Source organism: Tauraco erythrolophus, chromosome 5, assembly GCF_009769465.1.
Source record: "Tauraco erythrolophus isolate bTauEry1 chromosome 5, bTauEry1.pri, whole genome shotgun sequence".
NCBI classification, from domain to species: domain Eukaryota; kingdom Metazoa; phylum Chordata; class Aves; order Musophagiformes; family Musophagidae; genus Tauraco; species Tauraco erythrolophus.
This window is the reverse complement of record NC_141469.1, coordinates 72,060,249-72,083,008: the sequence shown is the minus strand read 5'-3', so window position 1 is coordinate 72,083,008 and position 22,760 is coordinate 72,060,249. Positions and strand designations below refer to the sequence as shown.

The 22,760-nt window shown below is 41.8% G+C and overlaps 1 protein-coding gene across 2 annotated transcripts in view; it reads right to left on the bottom strand.

Annotated features, from left to right (window-relative positions):
* TNKS (tankyrase) overlaps positions 1–22,760 on the bottom strand; it is a 151,865-nt gene that overhangs the window by 46,481 nt on the left and 82,624 nt on the right. For both annotated transcript variants that reach the window (XM_086612603.1, XM_086612604.1), the window contains exon 6: positions 1,066–1,160. In XM_086612603.1, coding sequence (XP_086468729.1) covers positions 1,066–1,160 — 95 coding nt within the window. The remainder of the gene's footprint in view (positions 1–1,065; positions 1,161–22,760) is intronic.

Here is a 22,760-nt window from a genome sequence, read left to right as displayed (position 1 = left end):
GGTCTATAAAATCATTGTAACCTAATTTAGCTCCATGAATGACAAATGACACACATTTATAGCCTATTTATTTATAAATTATGTATAAATAGGACACAGCAAGGAAAAACAAAACACCACAGTGATTGTAAACGTGCCATGCTGCTAAAAAAAGTGGGAGCTTACTGCGATGTCAAACATTTCTAAGTATGTTTGTACTGGCTTTAAGTTTAATACAAAGTAAGTGTATCAGGTTTTGTTTCTTTCCTTCCCCTCCTCACCTCCTGCTCAAGTTCAACTTAATCACACTTCTCATACTTTCCAAGTAGATCATTCAAACCCCAGTAAAGCATCTAAGCTGGAATTTTCTACCCAGGAATGTTGACATTTCGGAAAGGTGTGAAATATCTAAAACTTGCTTAACAGTGCTGGATCTACCTGAATAGGTATTACATGCAGCTTTACTGTGGGTTTTTTTTGACTTACATAATGTGTCATCATGCATTTCAAAACAATTCTGACCAAAAGAGCCATTAGGGGTGAATGTACAGACAAAAGTGCTACAATTGGTCAATATTCAAGAGTTTAGGTATGCTTGGGACTGGTTTGGGAAAGAAAAGAAAAAGAAAGAAGCTAAGATTTTAATTTAAAATATCTTCTAACACTAGGCAGGGCTCAGCAGAAAATGATCTAGGAAGTGCCTCAAGTTTGCTGATGGAGACAGAACACACACTCATTAAATATCTCACCTCTATTGACTCTGAATACAAACCTCATGCCTTTAAGCAGGGGCCCAATTTCTACAATGTTAGGACTAAGCCTTCCTATCAGACCACCACGAGAATCAACATCTTAAGAGTTCAGAATGTATGGCTGAGAACACCGTATCATTCCAAATTTCTGACTGCTGTGTACTTTTTATTGGTATCTTATGTAACCACCATCCTTACTGCAAAAATACGACAGTTTAGCTTCTACTACTACTTGAGATTAACGCTGCAACATGAAACAGAGAAATAATTATTCATCTTGATTAATACAAAACCATTGCTGCAAACAGATAATAAATCAATTCACTTTACACACCCTTTGTCCTTTGCGTGCACATCTGCACCATGCTGAAGCAGAAGCTGGACTATTCGAACTCTGTTGTAGCCTGCTGCTAGGTGTAAAGGAGTAGACTGCAAAGTAAAACAAAACAAGATGAAGAACTGGAGCCACATAAATTTGAAGTCATGCACTTCCTGCCATTTAGGTACTCTTCATTTCTCTTACACATTGGATCAAGATAAGTTACACTTCCCTTCTGTGATCAGCCAAATTAACAAATACACAGCCCATACATGTATGCTCTTCCTGTTGTCAATCCAAATAAATGTTCCTTATGGTGCAGAAGAATCCAGGTGTCTGCTAAGGCAATAAAAAGCTCATCATTTAACGCTAATTTAAATAATGGCCCAACTTTGTTTTGTTTGGGTTTGTGGGGTTTTTTTAAAAAATTTTGTTTAATGCTATAATTTAATTAATTTTAAAAATGCTAGATTTTTTTTTTTTTAATTCATGAGCAAATTCATGCAGTTCAGGCTGCATACTCACAGGCTACAAAACTGCTTGTATGTACACTTGCAACAAGTGCACAAGAGGCAGACTGCAGTACAAGAAATAATGCATTATCTCATGGCAGGAACATTTGTCTTCAGCTCTGCACCAAAAAAGTAGCAGTACATGTTCTGTACTGTGTTAAGGCATGTGGAGCAAACTGAATGCATTTTGCAGTTTCCTGCAAAATACACATCTTCAGCAGTAATGCACCTTGCTTCATAATAATAGAGTAATAATAACAACACACTTCTCCATAGCAAATTTGTAAGAATTTTAACTGAAAGCTTTTGAAGTTGACAATAGTAATCCCCTCCCCTCCGTCCCCAGTTTATTGTAAAAGCTTTTTATTATGAAACAAATTCTATGCCCAGTCTCAGTTTGGAGGAAACAATTTCTTACATGAATGAGTGATGCTGTTTCCTCCTTCCCAAGGCTGAGAAACAGAGGATTTTAAATGGATCTTTGTTGCAATTTATTTTGTGGCATGCAACCAAGCAACACAATTTCATTACTGTAAAACCCCATACATAAACCAGCTTGAACACGTATCTCACAGTATTAAGCCAAGTACAGATTTACTGTCAGCATTAAAACATCATTATACAGTATTACAGGTGAGACATCACATTTCACTATTATCAAGATTTAAAAAACAAAGATCAAGACAAATGGTCTCATTTGTGGTAAACAGCAGCAGGTGCTATACATCCATAAATAGTATGGATTTCCAGGAGTTAATACATATTTAGTATGACCATAACTTAGAGTAGTCTGTATTATATTTCACTATAGCCTCAACACTTTGCTACTTTGCTCCAGACAGAGTAACTACCTTGACACCTACCAAGTGTCCTCCGTACCACAGTGGGACACAGCTTGTACTGTCAGAAATGACAGCACATGGCATCTCGAAGAAAAACATCCGAGTAACTCAGTTTATTCAGGGAAGCAGTTACACAAGTTTCCGTAAGACTCATCTTCGGAATTATCTGTACTCAAAATAAGGATCTCTAGCATTCCTAGATCCAGAAGGCATTATATCATTTTCACATCTGCCCCTGTTATAAAATAGCTGTTTTCTGCATCTCATAAGCACTAATGAAAACGTGGATAAAGATTATGTCACTACTGACACCAGTAGAATACTTCAGTACTGGTTATTCTGACAATTGCCTTGATTTGGTTACTAAATACACTTTTAACAACTGAATTAGTAACTCTGAAAACCTGAAAGAAATTTGAAATGGACTGTGGAAAAGTCAGTTTATTGAAAGGTCTAAACTCCAGAAGAAATTGGAGCAAACACTAAATCTTTGGACCACTGCAGGATCATTTAACCTCACTACTATTAAACTACATCCATTCTTGTCTGCATGCTACTTCTAAAACAACGATGGCAGACTTCCAAGATGACGCTTTACTCATATCAAACATTATTAATAGGGACGTTCTCAATAAAGATACATCAACTCTGGAGTCTTGTTCACTGCTTAAAATTAAAAGAAAAACTATTATGACTCAAGCTGGGACTATGCATTTTGTACTTCCAGGGCTATTAGACCTGCATTTGCCAAATAACTTCATTAGAGAAGAAATTCAAAACATTTCAAGCTTATAGTTGCAAGACAAATGACGGAAGAGAAGCAAAACAGTAACATCCCAAATCTTCAGAAAACATGTATCTCTTCAGAAAGGTGAGCAAGCCAATGCAGACACCGTGGTCCCAGGAACAAACACAGAATACCAGGTCTTCCCCAACACACCAGTAATCAGTTACTTAGCAGTTTGGTATGCTTGCCTTCTGACCCACAGCAGCTTCAGTGAAACGGTGTGCCGTGCTGCGGCTGCCTCTCCAAGGAGGAGCTAACTGATGCTCCCTGCACCCATCCGTGGAGACAGAGCTGAGATCTCCGCCAGTCTGCATCCTCCAACTCTGCACTCACAAACCATCCAACCTGGAGAACCACGCAGTGTTGCAGACACAGGCAGTCGGAAGGCCAGAGAGACTGCAGGGCAAGCATCACTGAGCACGCACAGCGGGCACGCAGAAGCAGCGATCCCGAGGGCTGCTCTCCCTGTACCCAGGCCTGGTGTGTCAGAACCCACAAGCCAGCACTGCCAGTTGCCCTTTAGGCTGGCTAAAGGGCTCTTGTAAATGCTGCGCTTACATACGCTTCAGGAAGGACGAAGGAGGAAGCAGGAAGACCCTACCTTGACGATTTTTTAAGGACTTATTTTCTTTTCTTGTGAGAAAGAACATGCATTGATGTTACAGATTTAATAATCTGGCATTACAAGCTTGTATACTAATTACAGAAACTAAATAGCTAAAAGACTGTTATGCTACACAAACTACTCATTATATGGGATTATCAGCCCTCAAAAAAAAATTAACTGGATGACGGTAGTAAAATGACTGATGTTTAAAATTAATATGCTGTTTATATAGCACTAGAAAAGTAGAAAGTAGCTACCACAAACAGCAGTATTGTATACTGCACCTGCAAGGTATATCAAACTAATCACTTAATATTAAGAAAAGAGATTTAATTGAGCTATCAATTAACCCCTCCTCCCATGTCTTGCAATACCTGGCAAGAGACTAACTAATAGGAATCCCTAGAGGGCACTTACCTTCCAAGACTCTCATTCACAGTTACCAAGCCAATCACACTGTCTTACTCACTAGTGTAATTAAAGAGTACAGCTCCACTTTTATTAAGTAAAGTAGACCCTCATGTGAGATGCTCACATTATTTTCAAGTTTTATGGCAGCTGTAAGTGAGTCAAAGCAGGTACTGAGCATTTCATGGAAGATCACTGTACACAAGATGGCAATCACTGTCAACCTCTATACCTACAATTTATACTAAAGCAGGTATTTTTGCCTGCAGTCTTTTTGAAAATGTGTTGCCTGGGAATGCGAGAAATGCATTTTTTAGATTTAAAAAACGTACATACAGCAGTTTGATACTATTTTCATTGAGCCTTAGGTACTTCCACACTGCTTTGTTACCAACAGCTGATTTGATGATCCCTGTTCAAGTTCAGCTGCCTTGGACTTGCTGTCCCTTGTTTATCTGCATCAAACAAAATGAGCCCCGAGGAAAAGCCAGAGCTGCAGGCTGCTGAGCTGCTTCTACTAAAATCAGAAAATTGGTTTCAACAAATTGTCCACAGGCAACACGGGAGTGCTAGCTCCAAGCACCATCCGCTTCCCTTCCGATCTTGCTAAAGAGCCTTCAGCAGCTCTTAGATTGTAATGCTGCCACAGCCTCAGAAGAAAGCTACATTTTCAGATTCAAATTATGAACTGCCCATTTTATGGGCAACTTCAAACTGCAAGGATCTTATATCATGCATTATCAGCATGATCAATAACAGCTGCAGGAACTGTTTTAAGAACTAATATTGCCTGTTCTTGCTTTCTGCTATCAAAATCTCTATATAATGCTATCTGATAACAATCTTAATCAATGTGTTTGTCTCATTCTCACGCCGTCATCCCAAAGGCTATTAAACCATCAACAAACAACAATCTTCTTATCGCATATATGATGTCTCATCATACATCTAATTTGCAACGCTATACAGTGATTTAGAATTATAATTTCATCTTCTACGGGAAGGGTATTCTTGCAATAGAGGCAACACCCTAATTTTTGAGAGCCAGCTTGAGCCTTGACATATTATAGCTACTCTCTTGTTCAGAAGGTCCCCACATGGATACACACCAGTAAGGGTGGCTCTTACACAAATTGACAAACAAATATGATTTGGCAGAAAATACCTGAAGACACTCGTATGTTTATTGTTAACTCTTCTACAACACCCTGCTGACAAAAGATGTCAAAAAAAAAAGAAGAGGAAGGGGGGATTTTAAAATGCTTCATGTAGACTTTAACACATGTGACTTTTTTTTTACCTTGTCTGTAATTATCTTCAGGTTTGGTAGATTTGGAAGTTGCAAGTATGTAGCAAACTCCCATCTAACTTTTGTCAAACAAAACCTTTATTCTAATCAGACCATACTACCTGTGGAGAGCAGTAGCCATAAAAATACTATCTTAAACTTTTGTAGTTTGTCTTATAAGCTCCCTTAAAAACAGTTTTTCAGCAATTTGAATTAGAGGAAGAGCACAGGTTTCTAATCACGGAAGGGACCTTTGTTTCACAGTTCTGCATAAAACTTTATTTTGAAAGATGTCCTGACTCCTGGCAAGATGACTATGTGAATCTGGCATGCTAAGGAAAAACCTCTGAGCAGGCAAACAACTCTCTCTTCACTGAATTAGAATTTATGATAGAATCTCTCTTTCCAGTCGCAATAGTCTGTCTGCTTGATGCTGCTCTCTTCCAGACTTCTCTAAAATGAACTGCATCAATCATGAGTGTATATCAGGCAGACATTCTGGATGCAAGTGCCATACCTCCTGTTGCCACTTTATCATTCTGATTAATGGGGTAAGCAAACAAGTTGCAACAACATCACAATCTTGAAGAGACATTCCTGAACTTTTCCACTGTGGAAACGATCAGGCTTTTCTTTTACTGCTCAGATACCAATCTGCATTATAATTTGAAGCAGTGTGCCCGTCTTATACCTTCATTCTTAGACTCAGTTGTAAACTTTATTGGGAAAATGTCTCATTGACATTTGTTTGTATGGTGCCAAGATGTAAGTAATATCATAAAAAAAAGTACCTTTCTAGAAACACATATTTCAAGTAATTAAAAATAATTACTTTATATTCATGCTATAATGTTTTTGTACACTAGGTACTACAAATTAAAGATCTCTAAACCTCAGGTAGAAAATGATACTCTTAATGAGGAAAGGGGCTGTTCAGTCACGTGGCTTGTCAACTTCAGCCACCCAAATTGCACAACTTCCTTAGTAATTTTATAGAAGCACTGAGTTACTTAATTTTATGGTCAACAATTACACATTAGGAGCAAACTTACAGATGCTGCTCCAGGAAAACAAGTTATGTCAGACTGCTGACTGTAGATGAGCTACCTGCAACAAATTTAAACTCTAGAGATAAATAAGCACAGGGGTGAAGAGCTTAAACTACTTTTCTTATGTAAAACAAACAAACAAACAAAAAAAAAATCACAAAAACAACTCCTAAGGACTAGGATTACGAAATACATAAGGAAGACGTTTCTCACTCCACTGTTTCCAGTGCTAATTTAACTGCTTCATAATCTGAACACAGCCAGTAGTACTTCATTGAATTGTCGAGCAGGACAGACTTAGTAAAGTAAAATTCAGAAAAACAGCACATCACGAATTTCTCACAGTGGTTTCCAACAGCTAACAACAGGGAAAATGAACTAAACAGCTCACCAATTCAGAATCTGCAAGTCACACAGTATCTTAATTTAGAGCTCTGGTATATCAGATGATTTCTTTGAGGGAAAAAAAGAGATTCACTTCTATACGTTGTAAATGAGTGAAGGCAAAACCAGCTTAATTTCACATAGACAGTAGTGCTAGGGCAGAGCATCATTAGGCAAGAATGAGGATTAAATGAAGAGTAGAAGAGAAATGCTCACATTCCTTTTCCTTCTGTCACTTGGTTGAAGGAGAACAAAGTCTGCACTGAAAAGAAATTCTTCCTTGCAACTGAATACTTTTCAGAAATTTATTCAGGTATCGTACCACCTGAATAAATGGTATAAAGCCCAAAGGAGGTCAGATATCCAGAATGGCATACCTCCTGGAAGTATTTAGAAATGTGTACCAGCTACAAAGCATTGCTTTGTGGATCACAGATTGCAGGAACATTCCTCTCTGTATTCAACTGTGCAGAAACCACTGCTAGAATGTTATTTTCTAATTAGTGTTGGACATCCCCAGACCAGGCAGATGTTCATAAACTGAAGGAAAATATAAGAACGTATAATAAAGGTGAAATGGAAAGAATTAATAAAATGGTTGGAGAGTTAAAAAGCACAGGAAGTAAAAATACTGCAAATACATTGACAGAATAAGCCCTTATTTGAAAAAGGTTTACTTGGGTGACAGACCAGGACTCTTCTACCTAATGTCCAGCGAGTATTCAAATTTGTTCCTTCTCAGAGGGCTGTAATGTCCACACTAGTGACTACTAAATGTTTCTCTAGTAGATATGACCTTTGAAAGACAATACAAATTTCTGACTGTACCTCTGAAACTCAAACCTGTGTGACAAGGCTTGGCATCAGTTCTACACACTAACATGGTGACCTTGTTGTACTGCAAGTTGGGCTAAGTGTTGACAAATAAAGGGGCAGGAGATTTATAAGAGAAGAGCTTTTCAATGACATAGATGTCTGTCATCTATGGTGTCCTAGAAAAGGACAGAAAAGTTGACAAGCAGCATCTTGCACAAAGGTAGACAAAGAAATAACCAGAGTATCTCTGCCTTTTAGCGGTTAAAAGAAGAAAGAAGAGAATCATAGAATCATAGAATCATAGAATGGTTAGGGCTGGAAGGGACCTTCAAAGGTCATCTAGTCCAACCCCCCTGCAAGGAACAGGGATATCTCCAACTAGATCAGGTTGCTCAGGGCCTTGTCCAACCTGGCCTTGAACGTCTCCAGGGATGGAGCATCCACCACCTCTCTGGGCAACCTGTTCCAGTGTTCTACCACTCTCATGGTAAAAAATTTTTTCCTAATATCCAACCTGAACCTACCTCCCTCTATTTTAAAACCGTTACCCCTTGTCCTATCATAACTGGCCCTCCTGAACAGCCTCTCCCCATCTTTCCTGTAGGCCCCCTTGAGGTACTGGAAGACCGCTATAAGGTCACCCCGGAGCCTCCTCTTCTCCAGGCTGAACAGCCCCAACTCTTTCAGCCTGTCCTCATAGGAAAGGTGCTCCAGCCCTCTTATCATCTTCGTGGCCCTCCTCTGGACCCTCTCCAACTGGTCCATGTCCTTCTTATGTTGGGGACTCCAGAACTGGACGCAGTACTCCAAGTGAGGTCTCACGAGGGCAGAGTAGAGGGGGAGAATCACCTCCCTCGACCTGCTGGCCACGCTCCTCTTGATGCAGCCCAGGACGCGGTTGGCCTTCTGGGCCGCAAGAGCACATTGCCGGCTCATATTGAGCTTCTCGTCCACCAGTACTCCCAAGTCCTTCTCCTCAGGGCTGTTCACGATCCGTTCTCCACCCAGTCTGTAATTGTGCCTGGGATTGCCATGACCCAGATGTAGGACCTTGCATTTGGCCTGGTTAAACTTCATGAGGTTGGTACGGGCCCACCTCTCCAGCCTGTCGAGGTCCCTCTGGATGGCATCCCTCCCTTCCAGCGTGTCGACGGCACCACACAGCTTGGTGTCATCGGCGAACTTGCTGAGGGTGCACTCCATGCCACTGTCCACGTCACCGACAAAGATGTTGAAGAGGGCCGGGCCCAACACGGACCCCTGAGGGACGCCACTCGTGACCGGTCTCCACTTGGACATCGAGCCATTGACCACTACTCTCTGAGTGCGGCCATTGAGCCAATTCCTTATCCACCGAGTGGTCCATCCATCGAACCCATGACTCTCTAGTTTAGAGAGAAGAATGTCGTGCGGGACAGTGTCAAAAGCTTTGCACAAGTCCAAGTAGATGACATCCGTTGGTCGACCCTTGTCCACCGATGCTGTCACCCCATCATAAAAGGCCACCAAGTTGGTCAGGCACGATCTGCCTTTGGTGAAGCCATGTTGGCTGTCACCCACCACCTCCTTGCTCTCCATGTGCCTTAGCATGGTTCCCAGGAGAATCTGCTCCATGACCTTGCCAGGCACAGAGGTGAGGCTGACCGGTCTGTAGTTGCCCGGGTCCTCCTTGTTCCCCTTTTTAAAAATGGGGGTTATGTTCCCTCTCTTCCAGTCATCGGGGACCTCGCCAGACCGCCACGACTTCTCGAATACAATAGCCAGTGGCTTGGCAACTTCATCCGCCAGTTCCTTCAGGACCCGCGGATGGATCTCATCAGGTCCCATGGACTTGTGCACCTTCAAGTTCCTCAGATGTTCTCGAACCTGGTCTTCAAGTACAGTGGGCGGTGGTTCATCCTCACAGTCCCTGCTAGTTCTTTCCACAGCTTGGGTGGTAAGACAAGAGGCTTTACCAGTGAAGACTGAGGCAAAAAATTCATTGAGTACCTCAGCCTTCTCTATGTCCCGGGTAACCAGAGCACCAGTATCCTTCCGGAGGGGGCCTATGTTCTCCTTGGACTTCCTTTTGTCCCCTACATACCTATAGAAGCATTTCTTGTTGCTTTTTATATCCCTTGCCAAATTCAATTCCTTTAGGGCTTTAGCCTTCCTCACTTGATCCCTGGTCACTCTTACAGCTTCTCTGTATTCCTCCCAGGCTATCTGTCTCCGCTTCCACCCTCTGTAGGCTAACTTCTTCATTTTCAGTTGGTCCAGGAGCTCCTTGCTCATCCACGCCGGCCTCCTGGTCTTTTTGCCCGACTTGTTCTTCGTCGGGATGCACCTCTGCTGAGCTTGGAGAAGGTGCTCCTTGAATGTGGACCAACTTTCCTGGGCCCCTTGTCCCTCCAGGGCCGCCTCCCACGGCACTTTGCCCATCAGGTGCTTCAAGAGGCCGAAGTCCGCCTTCTTGAAGTCTAGGGTACAGAGCTTGCTGAATGGTTTCCTTGCTGCCCCATGGATCTTGAACTCCACTGTGTCGTGGTCACTGCAGCCAAGGCTATCCTTAAGTTTCACATCGCCCACCAGTCCCTCCCTGTTGGTGAGCACAAGGTCAAGCATGGCACCCCTCCTTGTCGGCTCCTCTATCACCTGCAGGAGGAAGTTGTCATCCACGCATTCCAGGAACCTCCTGGACTGCCTGTGCCCTGCCGTATTGTCTCTCCAACAGATGTCAGGGTGGTTGAAGTCCCCCATGAGGACCAGGGCTTGTGACCGCGAGGCTGCTCCTATCTGGCTATAAAGCGCCTCATCTGCTCTGTCCTCCTGGCCAGGTGGCCTGTAACAGACTCCTACCGTAACATCCCCTATCCGTCCCCGTCCTCTAATCTTGACCCATAAGCTCTCTGTCAGCTCGTCCTCCGACCCCAGGCGAAGCTCCACGCACTCCAGCCGGTTGCTGACGTAGAGAGCGACACCCCCTCCTCGTCTCCCCTTCCTGTCCTTTCTAAAAAGCTTATACCCCTCCATGTTGACACTCCAGTCATAGGAGTCATCCCACCACGTCTCCGTGATGCCAATAAGGTCGTAGCCCTGCTCATGTACACGCATCTCTAGCTCATCCTGTTTATTTCCCATGCTGCGTGCGTTGGTGTACATACACTTGAGATGGGCCTCCGACAAAGCCGACTCGCTGGCTGGAGTGACAGGTGTTCTCTTGGACGGCAGTGTAAGATCGTTCGAACATACCTGCGATCCATCCTCAGCTTCTGGACCCTCGGTGCTGGCACTGGTGCCATGCTGACAGCGGTATAGATCTGACTTCTTGGCTGGAATTCCCTTCTTCTGTTCTACAGATACTTCCAGCATATCTTTACCATTCTTGATATTCCCCCCCTCCCCCTTCAAATCTAGTTTAAAGCCCTGCCAATGAGCCCTGCTAGCTTTTGAGCTAAGACCCTGGTTCCCCTCCGAGAAAGGCAGAAAATGAGTGCTTTCACTTTTCTCCTCAGGAACTCTTCCTGCTAGCATAGAAACAGTGCCACCACAGAGAAGGTAGGTATGTGGAAGCAAACAAGGTATGTCCAGAAGCAGAAGAGGATAAAGGGCAAAGATACCTTTCCTGACAGGAGACAAAACATGCAAGCACTGCAGAACCACACAATAAAAGAAAGTTTCATCTGCACAGGTAGGCTTAAGATGGATGTTTGAAGATGACCATGTAAAAGCCTTATTAAATCCCAGAAAAGAAACTTAGTCTCCCTGCTCAGCAGGTTTCTCCAGACAATGACACCTGACTTTCAAAATTATGGAGATTATTATCTTTGACACCAGGAAGGCAAATCCTTAATCCATGTAGATAGCTCTGAAGGCTATTCTCTTAACAGTAGCTATATAAAAATGAAAATAACTCAAATTGATTACTTCAGAGAAAAGGAAAAAGTCAAACCTGAAGGAGCATCGTTGCCTGGCAGAAAAAGGGCTAAAATAAAGGCCTGAAGAAAAAGAGATACTGTGAGACAGAAGGCAGCAACCATGTTTGGAACGAACTTTAAAAGCAAAGATCAATCTGATCCACAAGAAAAAGCAGGTATGGCAAAGGGATAAAAGGGATCCCAGCTCCCCAAATATGAATTAAGAAGCCTAGTTCCCTAATAGCTCCAAACTGAGTTGCTGCCATTTTTTTCAGAGACTGATCTAGAAGCAGAGACTAAGACGGAAATGGTGAAGGGTCGAGAGAGACACTTGAATCTTTTTCAAATGGGAACACCCCCTTGACACATGGTTTTAGGGTTTCACAAACAGCAAATCCCATAAATGGGGCACTAGTGATCCTCGACCTCTTCCTAGACTAGAATTAAAATGCAACGCCTCCCCCCTCCCCACTGAAACTCTTCTGTATTTGCATGTGGAGGAGGAGTGCAAGGAGGACCCGGGCAACTACAGGCTGGTCAGCCTCACCTCTGTGCCTGGCAAGGTCATGGAGCAGATTCTCCTGGGAACCATGCTAAGGCACATGGAGAGCAAGGAGGTGGTGGGTGACAGCCAACATGGCTTCACCAAAGGCAGATCGTGCCTGACCAACTTGGTGGCCTTTTATGATGGGGTGACAGCATCGGTGGACAAGGGTCGACCAACGGATGTCATCTACCTGGACTTGTGCAAAGCTTTTGACACTGTCCCGCACGACATTCTTCTCTCTAAACTAGAGAGGCATGGGTTTGATGGATGGACCACTCGGTGGATAAGGAATTGGCTCAATGGCCGTACTCAGAGAGTAGTGGTCAACGGCTCGATGTCCATGTGGAGACCGGTCACGAGTGGCGTCCCTCAGGGGTCCGTGTTGGGCCCGGCCCTCTTCAACATCTTTGTCGGTGACGTGGACAGTGGCATGGAGTGCACCCTCAGCAAGTTCGCTGATGACACCAAGCTGTGTGGTGCCGTTGACACGCTGGAAGGGAGGGATGCCATCCAGAGGGACCTCGACAGGCTGGAGAGGTGGGCCCGTACCAACCTCATGAAGTTTAACCAGGCCAAATGCAAGGTCCTACATCTGGGTCATGGCAATCCCAGGCACAATTACAGACTGGGTGGAGAACGGATCGTGAACAGCCCTGAGGAGAAGGACTTGGGAGTACTGGTGGACGAGAAGCTCAATATGAGCCGGCAATGTGCTCTTGCGGCCCAGAAGGCCAACCGCGTCCTGGGCTGCATCAAGAGGAGCGTGGCCAGCAGGTCGAGGGAGGTGATTCTCCCCCTCTACTCTGCCCTCGTGAGACCTCACTTGGAGTATTGTGTCCAGTTCTGGAGTCCCCAACATAAGAAGGACATGGACCAGTTGGAGAGGGTCCAGAGGAGGGCCACGAAGATGATAAGAGGGCTGGAGCACCTTTCCTATGAGGACAGGCTGAAAGAGTTGGGGCTGTTCAGCCTGGAGAAGAGGAGGCTCCGGGGTGACCTTATAGCGGTCTTCCAGTACCTCAAGGGGGCCTACAAGAAAGATGGGGAGAGGCTGTTCAGGAGGGCCAGTTGTGATAGGACAAGGGGTAATGGTTTTAAAATAGAGGGAGGCAGATTCAGGTTGGATATTAGGAAAAAATTTTTTACCATGAGAGTTGTAGAACACTGGAACAGGTTGCCCAGAGAGGTGGTGGATGCTCCATCCCTGGAGACGTTCAAGGCCCGGTTGGATGAGGCCCTGAGCAACCTGATCTAGTTGGAGATATCCCTGTTCCTTGCAGGGGGGTTGGACTAGATGACCTTTGAAGGTCCCTTCCAGCCCTAACGATTCTATGATTCTATGTGTATTAACCTATCACCTATTTGGTAAAAGCATTTCACAGAGGATGTGTCAGAAAAGCTGAGCAACATCCCCTACAAACCCATGGTAGTCTCAGAAAACTGTTCCTTACAATAATTTCTTCCATTTCTACATGCAAATGATGAAGGTTTGGCTGGGGATGGAACTGCAATACGAAAAAGATATTCTGGACCTTCTACCATGAAACAGCATTTGCAGTTTTCCCAGATTCAGGAGCACAGAAGAGATCTCCAGCAGCACTCAATGACACAGGGAGACAGACTTTGAGATGGATTATCAGAGAAGCAGAGCAGTATACACTGTTTCTTTGGTGATAGATGCTGGCAGTTGAGGGAGTAGTGACTTGCTGAGCTACATAAAGATGTAGCCAGTAAAGACTCACTTTCTTCTCCTAAGTGAATGCCACCAATGTTATTTAACACTGAAAGGAGATGCATACTGCCTTGAAAGATATGGCAGAACACTACACAGGAGTTACTGACAGTATTGTGTCCAGGATGGCTGGTTTTGTTGCTTCCTTTCATCACCTCGAATCTGTCAGAAATGCAAGTCAAAAACGGACAAGTCTGAGGTGAGGCACGGAGGCACGACTGTATGCTGAGGCAAAGGCCAGAAGAAAAAACTGCCCCTGCAATATTATTAACTAAAATCATCAGAGGGTATTCAAACCGCTAGTACTCAAAGGAGCAGCTGGCAACACCTGCCAGCTAGAGACAAACTCATCTGGTGGACTGAGCACACAGGCATGCAGGATTTTCTCATGTCAACAGCTGGAACTTCTATTTGCTAAATCACGTGCTGGAAGCTGTGATTCAAGTTTAGTGCATGGGAAAGAACAGATGCTACTTACTACTGCTGGTCTGAGCAACGGGGCATGGATAGCCAAGTTTCTGCAGTTTTTGAAAGCATCTTAGTGCCAGCCAGCACAGTCCGCAGCCCAAGTCTCAACTCGTCAATCTCGTCAAACTGCAAGCTGCAAATGCTTATCGCTCCAGGAGAGTAGGATGAGACAACCTCCTCTCCTCTTCCAGCACATATACGTACATTTTTATCTGTCCTGTCAGCCAGTGTCAGAAACTATAGAACCCTGTTGTTTAATTATTTGTTCAGGCTGCTGTTCCCTCTTTATAATGAAATCTTTTGGTGGTGTTCTGGCAGCACAAGCAGGCATTAACAAGAAGCTCCTCTCCAACCAGTCATGCCAGATGACTGGGGAAGGCCTGCATGCAACATTAAAACAATCTGAAGAGGATGCACACCAGAACACCAGAGAACCAAAACTCCGCTGTTTTTTGCTGTTTCAGTCTCTTCTTTTTCCACTTGCTATCAAAATCTTTTTCCTACTACAGTCAACTAGAAATCTTTTATTCCCTTTTATTTTTATCTCCCTTATTATTACCACTTCTCGCACTCTGTCTTTATATATTTACTTTGCTCTCCTCCTTCCACTTCCAACTAGAAACTTTCCAGGCTTCAGTTCATAAGATTTTCACATTATTAAGGAAGAATAAAAGCTGCTCAGAATATATTAATTCGACTGTTCCCTCTACTAACATGACATTCAAACCAGCACTTCATCCATTTTATTCAAAGTGAGGTCAGAATGAACTTCGCTAAGAACGCTTGCAAATTGACTGCATTTCAGCTCCAGTGCTCAGTGTGAAATAAATATTTATGCCTTATATTTTGGAACAAAATTAAAACACAAAATATAAAATAATTCACAAAAATATTCAAAATGTTCTTTTTGCATTACAGTGATAACTCACAAATTTTAAAATGTAATGCCTTTATAATCCAGTCAAGTAGACTTCACTGCTTCTTTGAAGAATAGCCTTGTAAAATATAGGAAAAAAGGCAGAGAATTTCTTGTACTTCCTTTTAGTATGTTTCAAAATTGAAAAGTTATGGTTATTAGAATATGGATATTCTAAAGAATTTCATCTGTAAAGAAATAAGGCCATTTTATAAGAAGTGCATTACATTACTTAGAAAAGACTAATCAAAGAACCTCAATATTCTTGTTCATCAATGACACATCCAACATCAACTACCATGCTATATTTTGGCATTTTCCTCCCCTTTTATTGTTCATCTGCTGTCTGCTCAGTCAACTTACACAACACTTTTAGAAATGCTTATGTAAATACACCTCTCCTCGCACGTAAGTGTTTGTAGCGTTTTCATTTAGAACTAAACCGATCACTCTGAATTATCCCTACAACTTAGGAAGTCAATGATGGGGTTGTATTAGCAAGTGATAACTGATGTGCTGAGACAAATGAGAGGCAGCAAGGGCAGAAAACAGAAGGGCTTTGAGCGACTTCAACAGGTGCAATGTTTGGATGCTATCAGTGATTGTTTCACAGAGAAGCTAAGGAGGCCACACGAGTAAATGCAACTACCGAGCTGGTACCAAGTCACAAGGGACACGTGTTGCAAAACCTCGCAGTAGAAGTTGCTCTTTAACAGTAACTAACAGACTCAACTTATCTACAGGGGAAACGCTTGCTAAAAATCATCCAGCAAAACTGCGCTAACCTTCAGGAAGTGGAGCTATGAAAAAATTGGGAAGTTTTTTAACAATAAGCTAAAAGTGGTAGCTAAGAGAATTAAGGTCTTACAGACAGCATAAAGACTACTAACAGAGACAATACTGGAAGAGCTGTGCTGACGCATACCTTCTATTAGGAAGGGCTTGATGAAGTGAAAGAAGACAGTGTGACTAACAGTAAACTAAAAGATTACTAGAATTAAGAAGGCATCATTCGAAAAGCTGAATTTACAAGCCGAAGAAAATCACAAGGACCACAAACTCCAGCCAATTAAAGGTGAAAATACAATTAAGCAAAACAGTTTAAGCAGTGACTAGTGAAAGAAATTCAGACCAGCCATAAATCCTTCTTCCAGCCCACTAGGACCACAAAATCCACCAGACAGTCTGGTGGAGCAAGGTGATGCTAGGGCAAGAAACAGAGCTCTTGCAGGCAAGAAGTTGTTGTGGAGAAAATAAAGGAACTCTTTTTATGGCATACATCTTAGAAGAAACAAGTAGTTCTCATACTAGGATACTGGCAAGTGAGCATGTGGATATTTGGGAGCATGGTGAAGCTTAGCAAAGGATCTGTCTGCAACTAAATTAAGCATAAAAGAGGTAATAATACCCATTATCAAAAGGAACATAAACAAATTGCCAGGACAGGACTGCATTCACCCAAGAGAGCACTGGAGAATGAAAGAGGTGAACTACTAGTGGTATGTCACCTTCACTTAAGACTATCGTGGTACATGAAGACCTGAAAGTTGGAAACCAATCATTAAAACAAATTTTGAGGAACTACAGGCCTGTAATCTTTATATCTGTACCAGGAAAAATACAATACAACAACAGCTAGAGTTAGTGGACACCTGGATAAACATGATCTCCTTGGGAAGGGTAAAATAGTGTTAAGGGATGTTCCACGTTTAAAACTCTTGGAATTTTCTGAAGCAGTCAACAAGTGCATTCAGAAGGGTACTCCAACTGATACAGTCTACATGGGTACTCAACAGGTTTTAAACTGAATCCTCAATTCACCAATGGTTTTTAAGGAAGATGACATTAGCAAAAAGCAACAGTTTACTTCTCAGTATCTCTCACACTCACGTGCAGGTATTTGTGCAGGTATTTGTAGAGGGAAGTGACACCAAGGACAGAAACGGCACCTACAGTATTCACTGTAGTCAACCATGTACAGAAAGCAAATGCATAGTCCATGGACTGAGCTGCCACATTTCAACTCAAATATAACTTCAGCAAGTTCTGTGAAGGAAAGGATTCCACTCTCGAGGTCACAGTAGAAGAAACATCATCAGTATTCAACTTCTGGATGCTCTGTGAGCTGAGAGAGTCAAGTCCAGACCACAGCATTTAGTTAATGTGCATAAAATATTAAACGGCAGCTCTGCCAAAAATCTGCCAGTTTGACTTGTTTTCTCTTGACAGAAGATGGATAATAGCGTAATGCAAGAAGCTGTCCTCTGTGCAAAGCTAATAATCAAGGGGAAACAGTACAGGTATTTAAAAAACCCCACACCTTCAATACATTTGAAGGTTTCCCAAAGAGCACATCGATTAAGACCTAACAAATGAGATTTCCTGATTTTCAGAGAATACAGAGTAAACAATTTATTCCCAGTCCTTCAAGTGCACAATTTCTATTCATGGATATGATATGCTACACTTCAAATAATTTCTTAATAAAATGGAAACAGGTGAAGGGATACTCACCAAAAGTTTTTGGGGAAAACATTCAAGATCTTGTTACAGAAACTTGAAGCAGGTAGATTAGTTTTACATTTTATTCAAAAGATATCATCTTTGGCTATAAGAGGGTCTTAAGTGACACCAGGGATAGAAATTAAGCCCAGTCATCTACAGCGTACAAAGTCACGGGACGGAGTCTTGTGTTATCCATTTTGACCATGCTTAGCTGAAGAAACAAGATGGGATCACAGCACAAGAAAAAGAGCAAAACTTGTCACTGTTTCTGATATCCATGAATCCTGGGAACTATCTTTTTAAACAAAATGATGTTTCAAAGGCAAAATACAGTTGTGGCAATTTTTAAATTGTTCTTTTTATCTGTGTAGTGCATTGGACACTTCTGCCCCAGACACATCACGAACATTATGGCATTTGCTTTGTAACCTTTCTGAATGTTGGAAATGTCACTTTTTTCACAATACTCCGTTACCTAAATCCAGGAAGGACCCTTAATTTTGAGTGCAGACTTTGATTTAAGATATTTAACTCAGTTACAGAGAAGTATAGCTATAACTGAAAAGAGTACAAAAATGTCTGCATCTGATCTACAGTTCTTATTTTTACTACTGAGGCACATATTCACTAAGGAAAGAATTGCTTAGAAGGACTTTAGTCCATCTTCCCTCCTTTGATCCTCCTAATTATAGCATACACAGGGATAGGGTCTATGGTTATGAAGCCCTTCATCCAACTCAAAGTTGGGAGAAGGGACCATACAAATGTATTACTGTGGGGCACCAAGGTAGCAAAGAATAACAGAGGTTGGAAGTGAGCTCTGGAGATCAACTTGTAGTCAAACCCCTAGCTGCCCTTTTTCACTTGGTCTACTCAGTACTGTACATGACTTCATATCTTAGGTGGGTAAGAGCACATATAGGTCAGTTGCCATGGAGCAGCTGGCATCTGATAACAAGTTCTCCCATGATTGTATACGTGTCCATACCCAATATGGGTCACTGGTGAGGTCGCAGAAGCAGCATAAACAATTGCAGCACTTGCAGAATGCAACAGTCATTGACCATAGTAAAGAAGGATCCTAAATTCCAGATTTTTAAAACCATAAGCTTTCAGAATAACATTTTTGTTTTAAACAGAAATAGATGTGCTCTCCAACCTCCCTCAATCCCCAGAAAATTAGCTTGCAAAAATAGAGGAGTGCTGGCTCATATCTTCCCCTAGGGAAACACACTATAGCTATATCTTTGAGATATACACACATACACATAAGTACACACAGCTAGGTATATATAAAAGTTTATATTAATATATATAGCTATATATATACCTATATACTTTTAAGTTTGTCTTTATTTGTATCTATATATCAATACACACCTTCAAACCCCTAGATATACCTTTGATACACAGGCGTTCCATGGAACGCACCCAAGCTCAGCACCAAAGACTGCAGTGTTTAGAAGCCATCAGTCAGGGCCAACACTACGCTAGCAAACATCAGCAAACAGAGAACGCTGTTATTGCGTGTCTCCATAACTGCAGTTCAAAAAAGCCGTAATCACGCATCGTGAAACTTCTGGCTAATCTTTTCAGGATCACAAATGAAGAGCCCCAAATCTGCACATTTCCCACGCACAGAAGTGATTTTATAGCACTCCATCAAAACCAGACTGACACTTTATGCCAGTGAGGAGATTCAGCAACGGCTTGTCTACTCAGTTATTCTGGAGTAACTGTTTCGGATTTACTCCATATGGAGCTGTCTTTTTATCCTGAAATAAAATGACATTTTCTAGTTAAATGATTTTTAATATATTTTCTAAATTTTTAATTTTATTAGATTAATCAAGGAGAAAGCACTTGTTCTAAACCAAGAATATACACAGTCAACTGTTAATGCCATTTGAGTGTATATGATTCCCTTGCTCCTCTCTTCTGCACAAGTTATTTTTTATTGCAGATAAGCCTTGAGACTAGAGACTTTTGATATACCTACAAACACCACAAACAAACAACGTATACCAGCAGAAAAAGCTGAAAAAATCTTGGGGAATATAACATGTACATTGTGACACTAAATAATATATAACATGTGACCAAAAAAAAATTACATATGTGTAGAGTACACACAGATTCAGACATGCCCTTTGGTATGGCAAAAATGCCTGGCATCAATTATCTGCTCACAAGTCTTTTGCTCAAATATGTAGCTTTTGTTTGTAGAAAAGTATGTATTTTCACAACATCTAAATGATACACTTATATACGAAATAATTTCGACTAAAAGATGTTCCATACTCATCTGAATGTAATTTGTACACCACAGATGTATAGAACAGACTTATAGGTTTATGTGTTATTAGTTTTCATTTTTATTACTGTAGCACAAGAAAAATGCACACAATTATAAAGGTTTATAGTGTCACTAGCCCACAATGTGTTCACAAGTCTTGCAATGCATGGCATTTTTCTTCAATTCCCAGCTCCTAGAGATGATTACAACAGAATCTCAACCTCTGCTCAAGTCTGTAGGTTTAATAACTGTAAAGAAAAAGCTTGTGAAAACGTGGATCGATCGTTCCATACAGACTCAGAAATAGGATGGCATACCAATTTTCTTCTGAACTGCACGATTTTTCATGAAAATGGTAGAGAACAACTAGAATTCTGGAACAAGGGTTGGCAAATCAACTTAGCGGCAGCAAATTGGAGACTCCTTGGTAAGAGGAGACATAACTCACCTGATCTTGTTAGAATTCAATTTCTATTTATCAGCCCTTTGTTTACAGGCGGATCAAGCTGGCTGCAGATAGAAAGAAGCAGAGGAGGCAAGAGAAGGAATCTGCATCTCCATCCAACAGAATGTTACTTGATATCAGAGATGCCCCATAGCAGGAGCTGAGGGGCACTCCGTTCTCTCCACATGCAAGACCTTGTGCAGTGGTTGCTTCAGGCCAAGGATGCTGGTACTAAGCACCACATTGCAGACCACCTCAGAGTTGGATTTCTTACATCTGTACCTGGATGATGCCATGCACAAAAAAATTAATGTCTGTATGGCAGGAAGGAATGGGTTGAAGAAGCAGTCTCAAACCCAAGAGGCGCATACGTTTCCTATGACTCACAAAGTTTAATGCATAGGCCTGCTACCGGTATTCTGGATCCAGGGTTGCCTACATCTACAAAGACATAACAACAAGGGCTTTAGAGAGGCATAATACCACGTATTAAGGACTGGTACTGGGAGTTGTTAAGGACTGAAAAGTGGGAATAAACAAAGAAAGGGGCACTAGGAGCCAGAAGACTGCAGTGAAATAAAATGAAGTAGAACCGCATGCATGCTAGAAATGGCCTTTTAATAAATAATTGCCTATTTTTGATTTCCCATTGGATCACTGCCTCATCTACAGTGCTGAATGGTCCTGTGCTGGGAAATAACTGAAGTGCGCGTTTGCAGGCTCTATGGTTCACTTGCTGCAGAAATTTCTACATTTCTAGTTTCTAAGGAGCAAGGCAGGGAGGGAAGACGCAGGAAGAAAAACATCATAACTGCGGAGGAATTGCATCCTGTGCTGCCTCCTGGCAGTAATTCCTGCCTCACGCTGAACAAATACCTGAAACCAGACTGCTCATAGGTAACACCACGGTATTCTCTGTTTTTCATATAGTTCATACAAAATGTAATCACAAAACGCAGTTGCAACATATCAATGGAAACTATACTTTCAAAATATGAAGCATTCATTTTATTCTACAGAAAAATAATTGTTCTGTGCTCCAAAGAGCTCAAAATCTCAGATATTTGCTCTACTTCAGAAGAAAAGGAGTAAAACAAACTGTTTTTTTGAGTAACTCCTGACTGGAGGAGTTGGGTTCCCTTGTACAAAGAAAAGGTTTTATCCAACTGACACTTGAGTTTTGGTGCTGGCATGACCTGAGCATGCGTAATGTAGTACAGGAGCAGGATGGTATATACCAGCAAAAATCCAACTTCAAAACAAAAATCCAACCTCTCATTGCTAATAGCTACCATGTCAGCTGGATGCAGTTCACTTTGGAAAGCTGTCAAGCTGTGACGTGGGAAGTCTGCCTTGTAAAGAAGAGTTCTCATCTGAATTGCTAAAACCAGTGCTTCCTTATTAGCTCAGACACTTCTATATTTAAAAAATGGAGGCAACATCAATTTCTTCCTGAAACACCTTTCAAGTGCCCACAACAGCTTCCCAAAGCAAATGAGAGGGCTAAGAGATGGCTTCAACTCAACCTGCAACCATGATACATTATGTTTTAAGCCTGTCTCTTGCCACTAACTATGGAATTAGGTAAACTGTGACTATTGTTACAAGTCAGAATTCCAGCTCCCAAGACAAAATAATACAGCATTACCTTCCAGTAGCAGATAGGAACCTGTTGTTTTAAAACAGTTGAAGATAAGCAAATTTTATGTTATACACAACACATCCTAACATTTCTGTGATTTTTCACTCTCCTGTTAAGTAATCAAAGCAAGACTAAATGGCATGAAAAATGACTGTTATGTTTCAGCTCAGGTATTGCTTTTTAAAGAAAAACAAACAAATGGAACAGTTTCAGAAAACCCCACCAGTTCTTGTGAAATCTTACCTTTGCATAACACTCATTTGCATACACCATACCTTATAGCTCTGCACTGTATAGATCAGTACTAGTGCACTTACTCAAAAAAAAAATCAACCATTACCTAGCTCAATGAAACAGTTGTTTCTCTGAGATATTATTGTTGATTTTCCTTGGTCACCAAAACAAACGCCCGCAATTACATAGATCCTTAGTATGCAGGAATGCTTTAGCTAATGTATAAAATTGTTCTTTCTTTTACACACACTCCTTCATTTTTCACTCCAGAAAAGAATTGCAAGAGTAGCAACAGAGAATGAATTCCCTCTTCAGGCAACAGCTGAAGAGCATCAG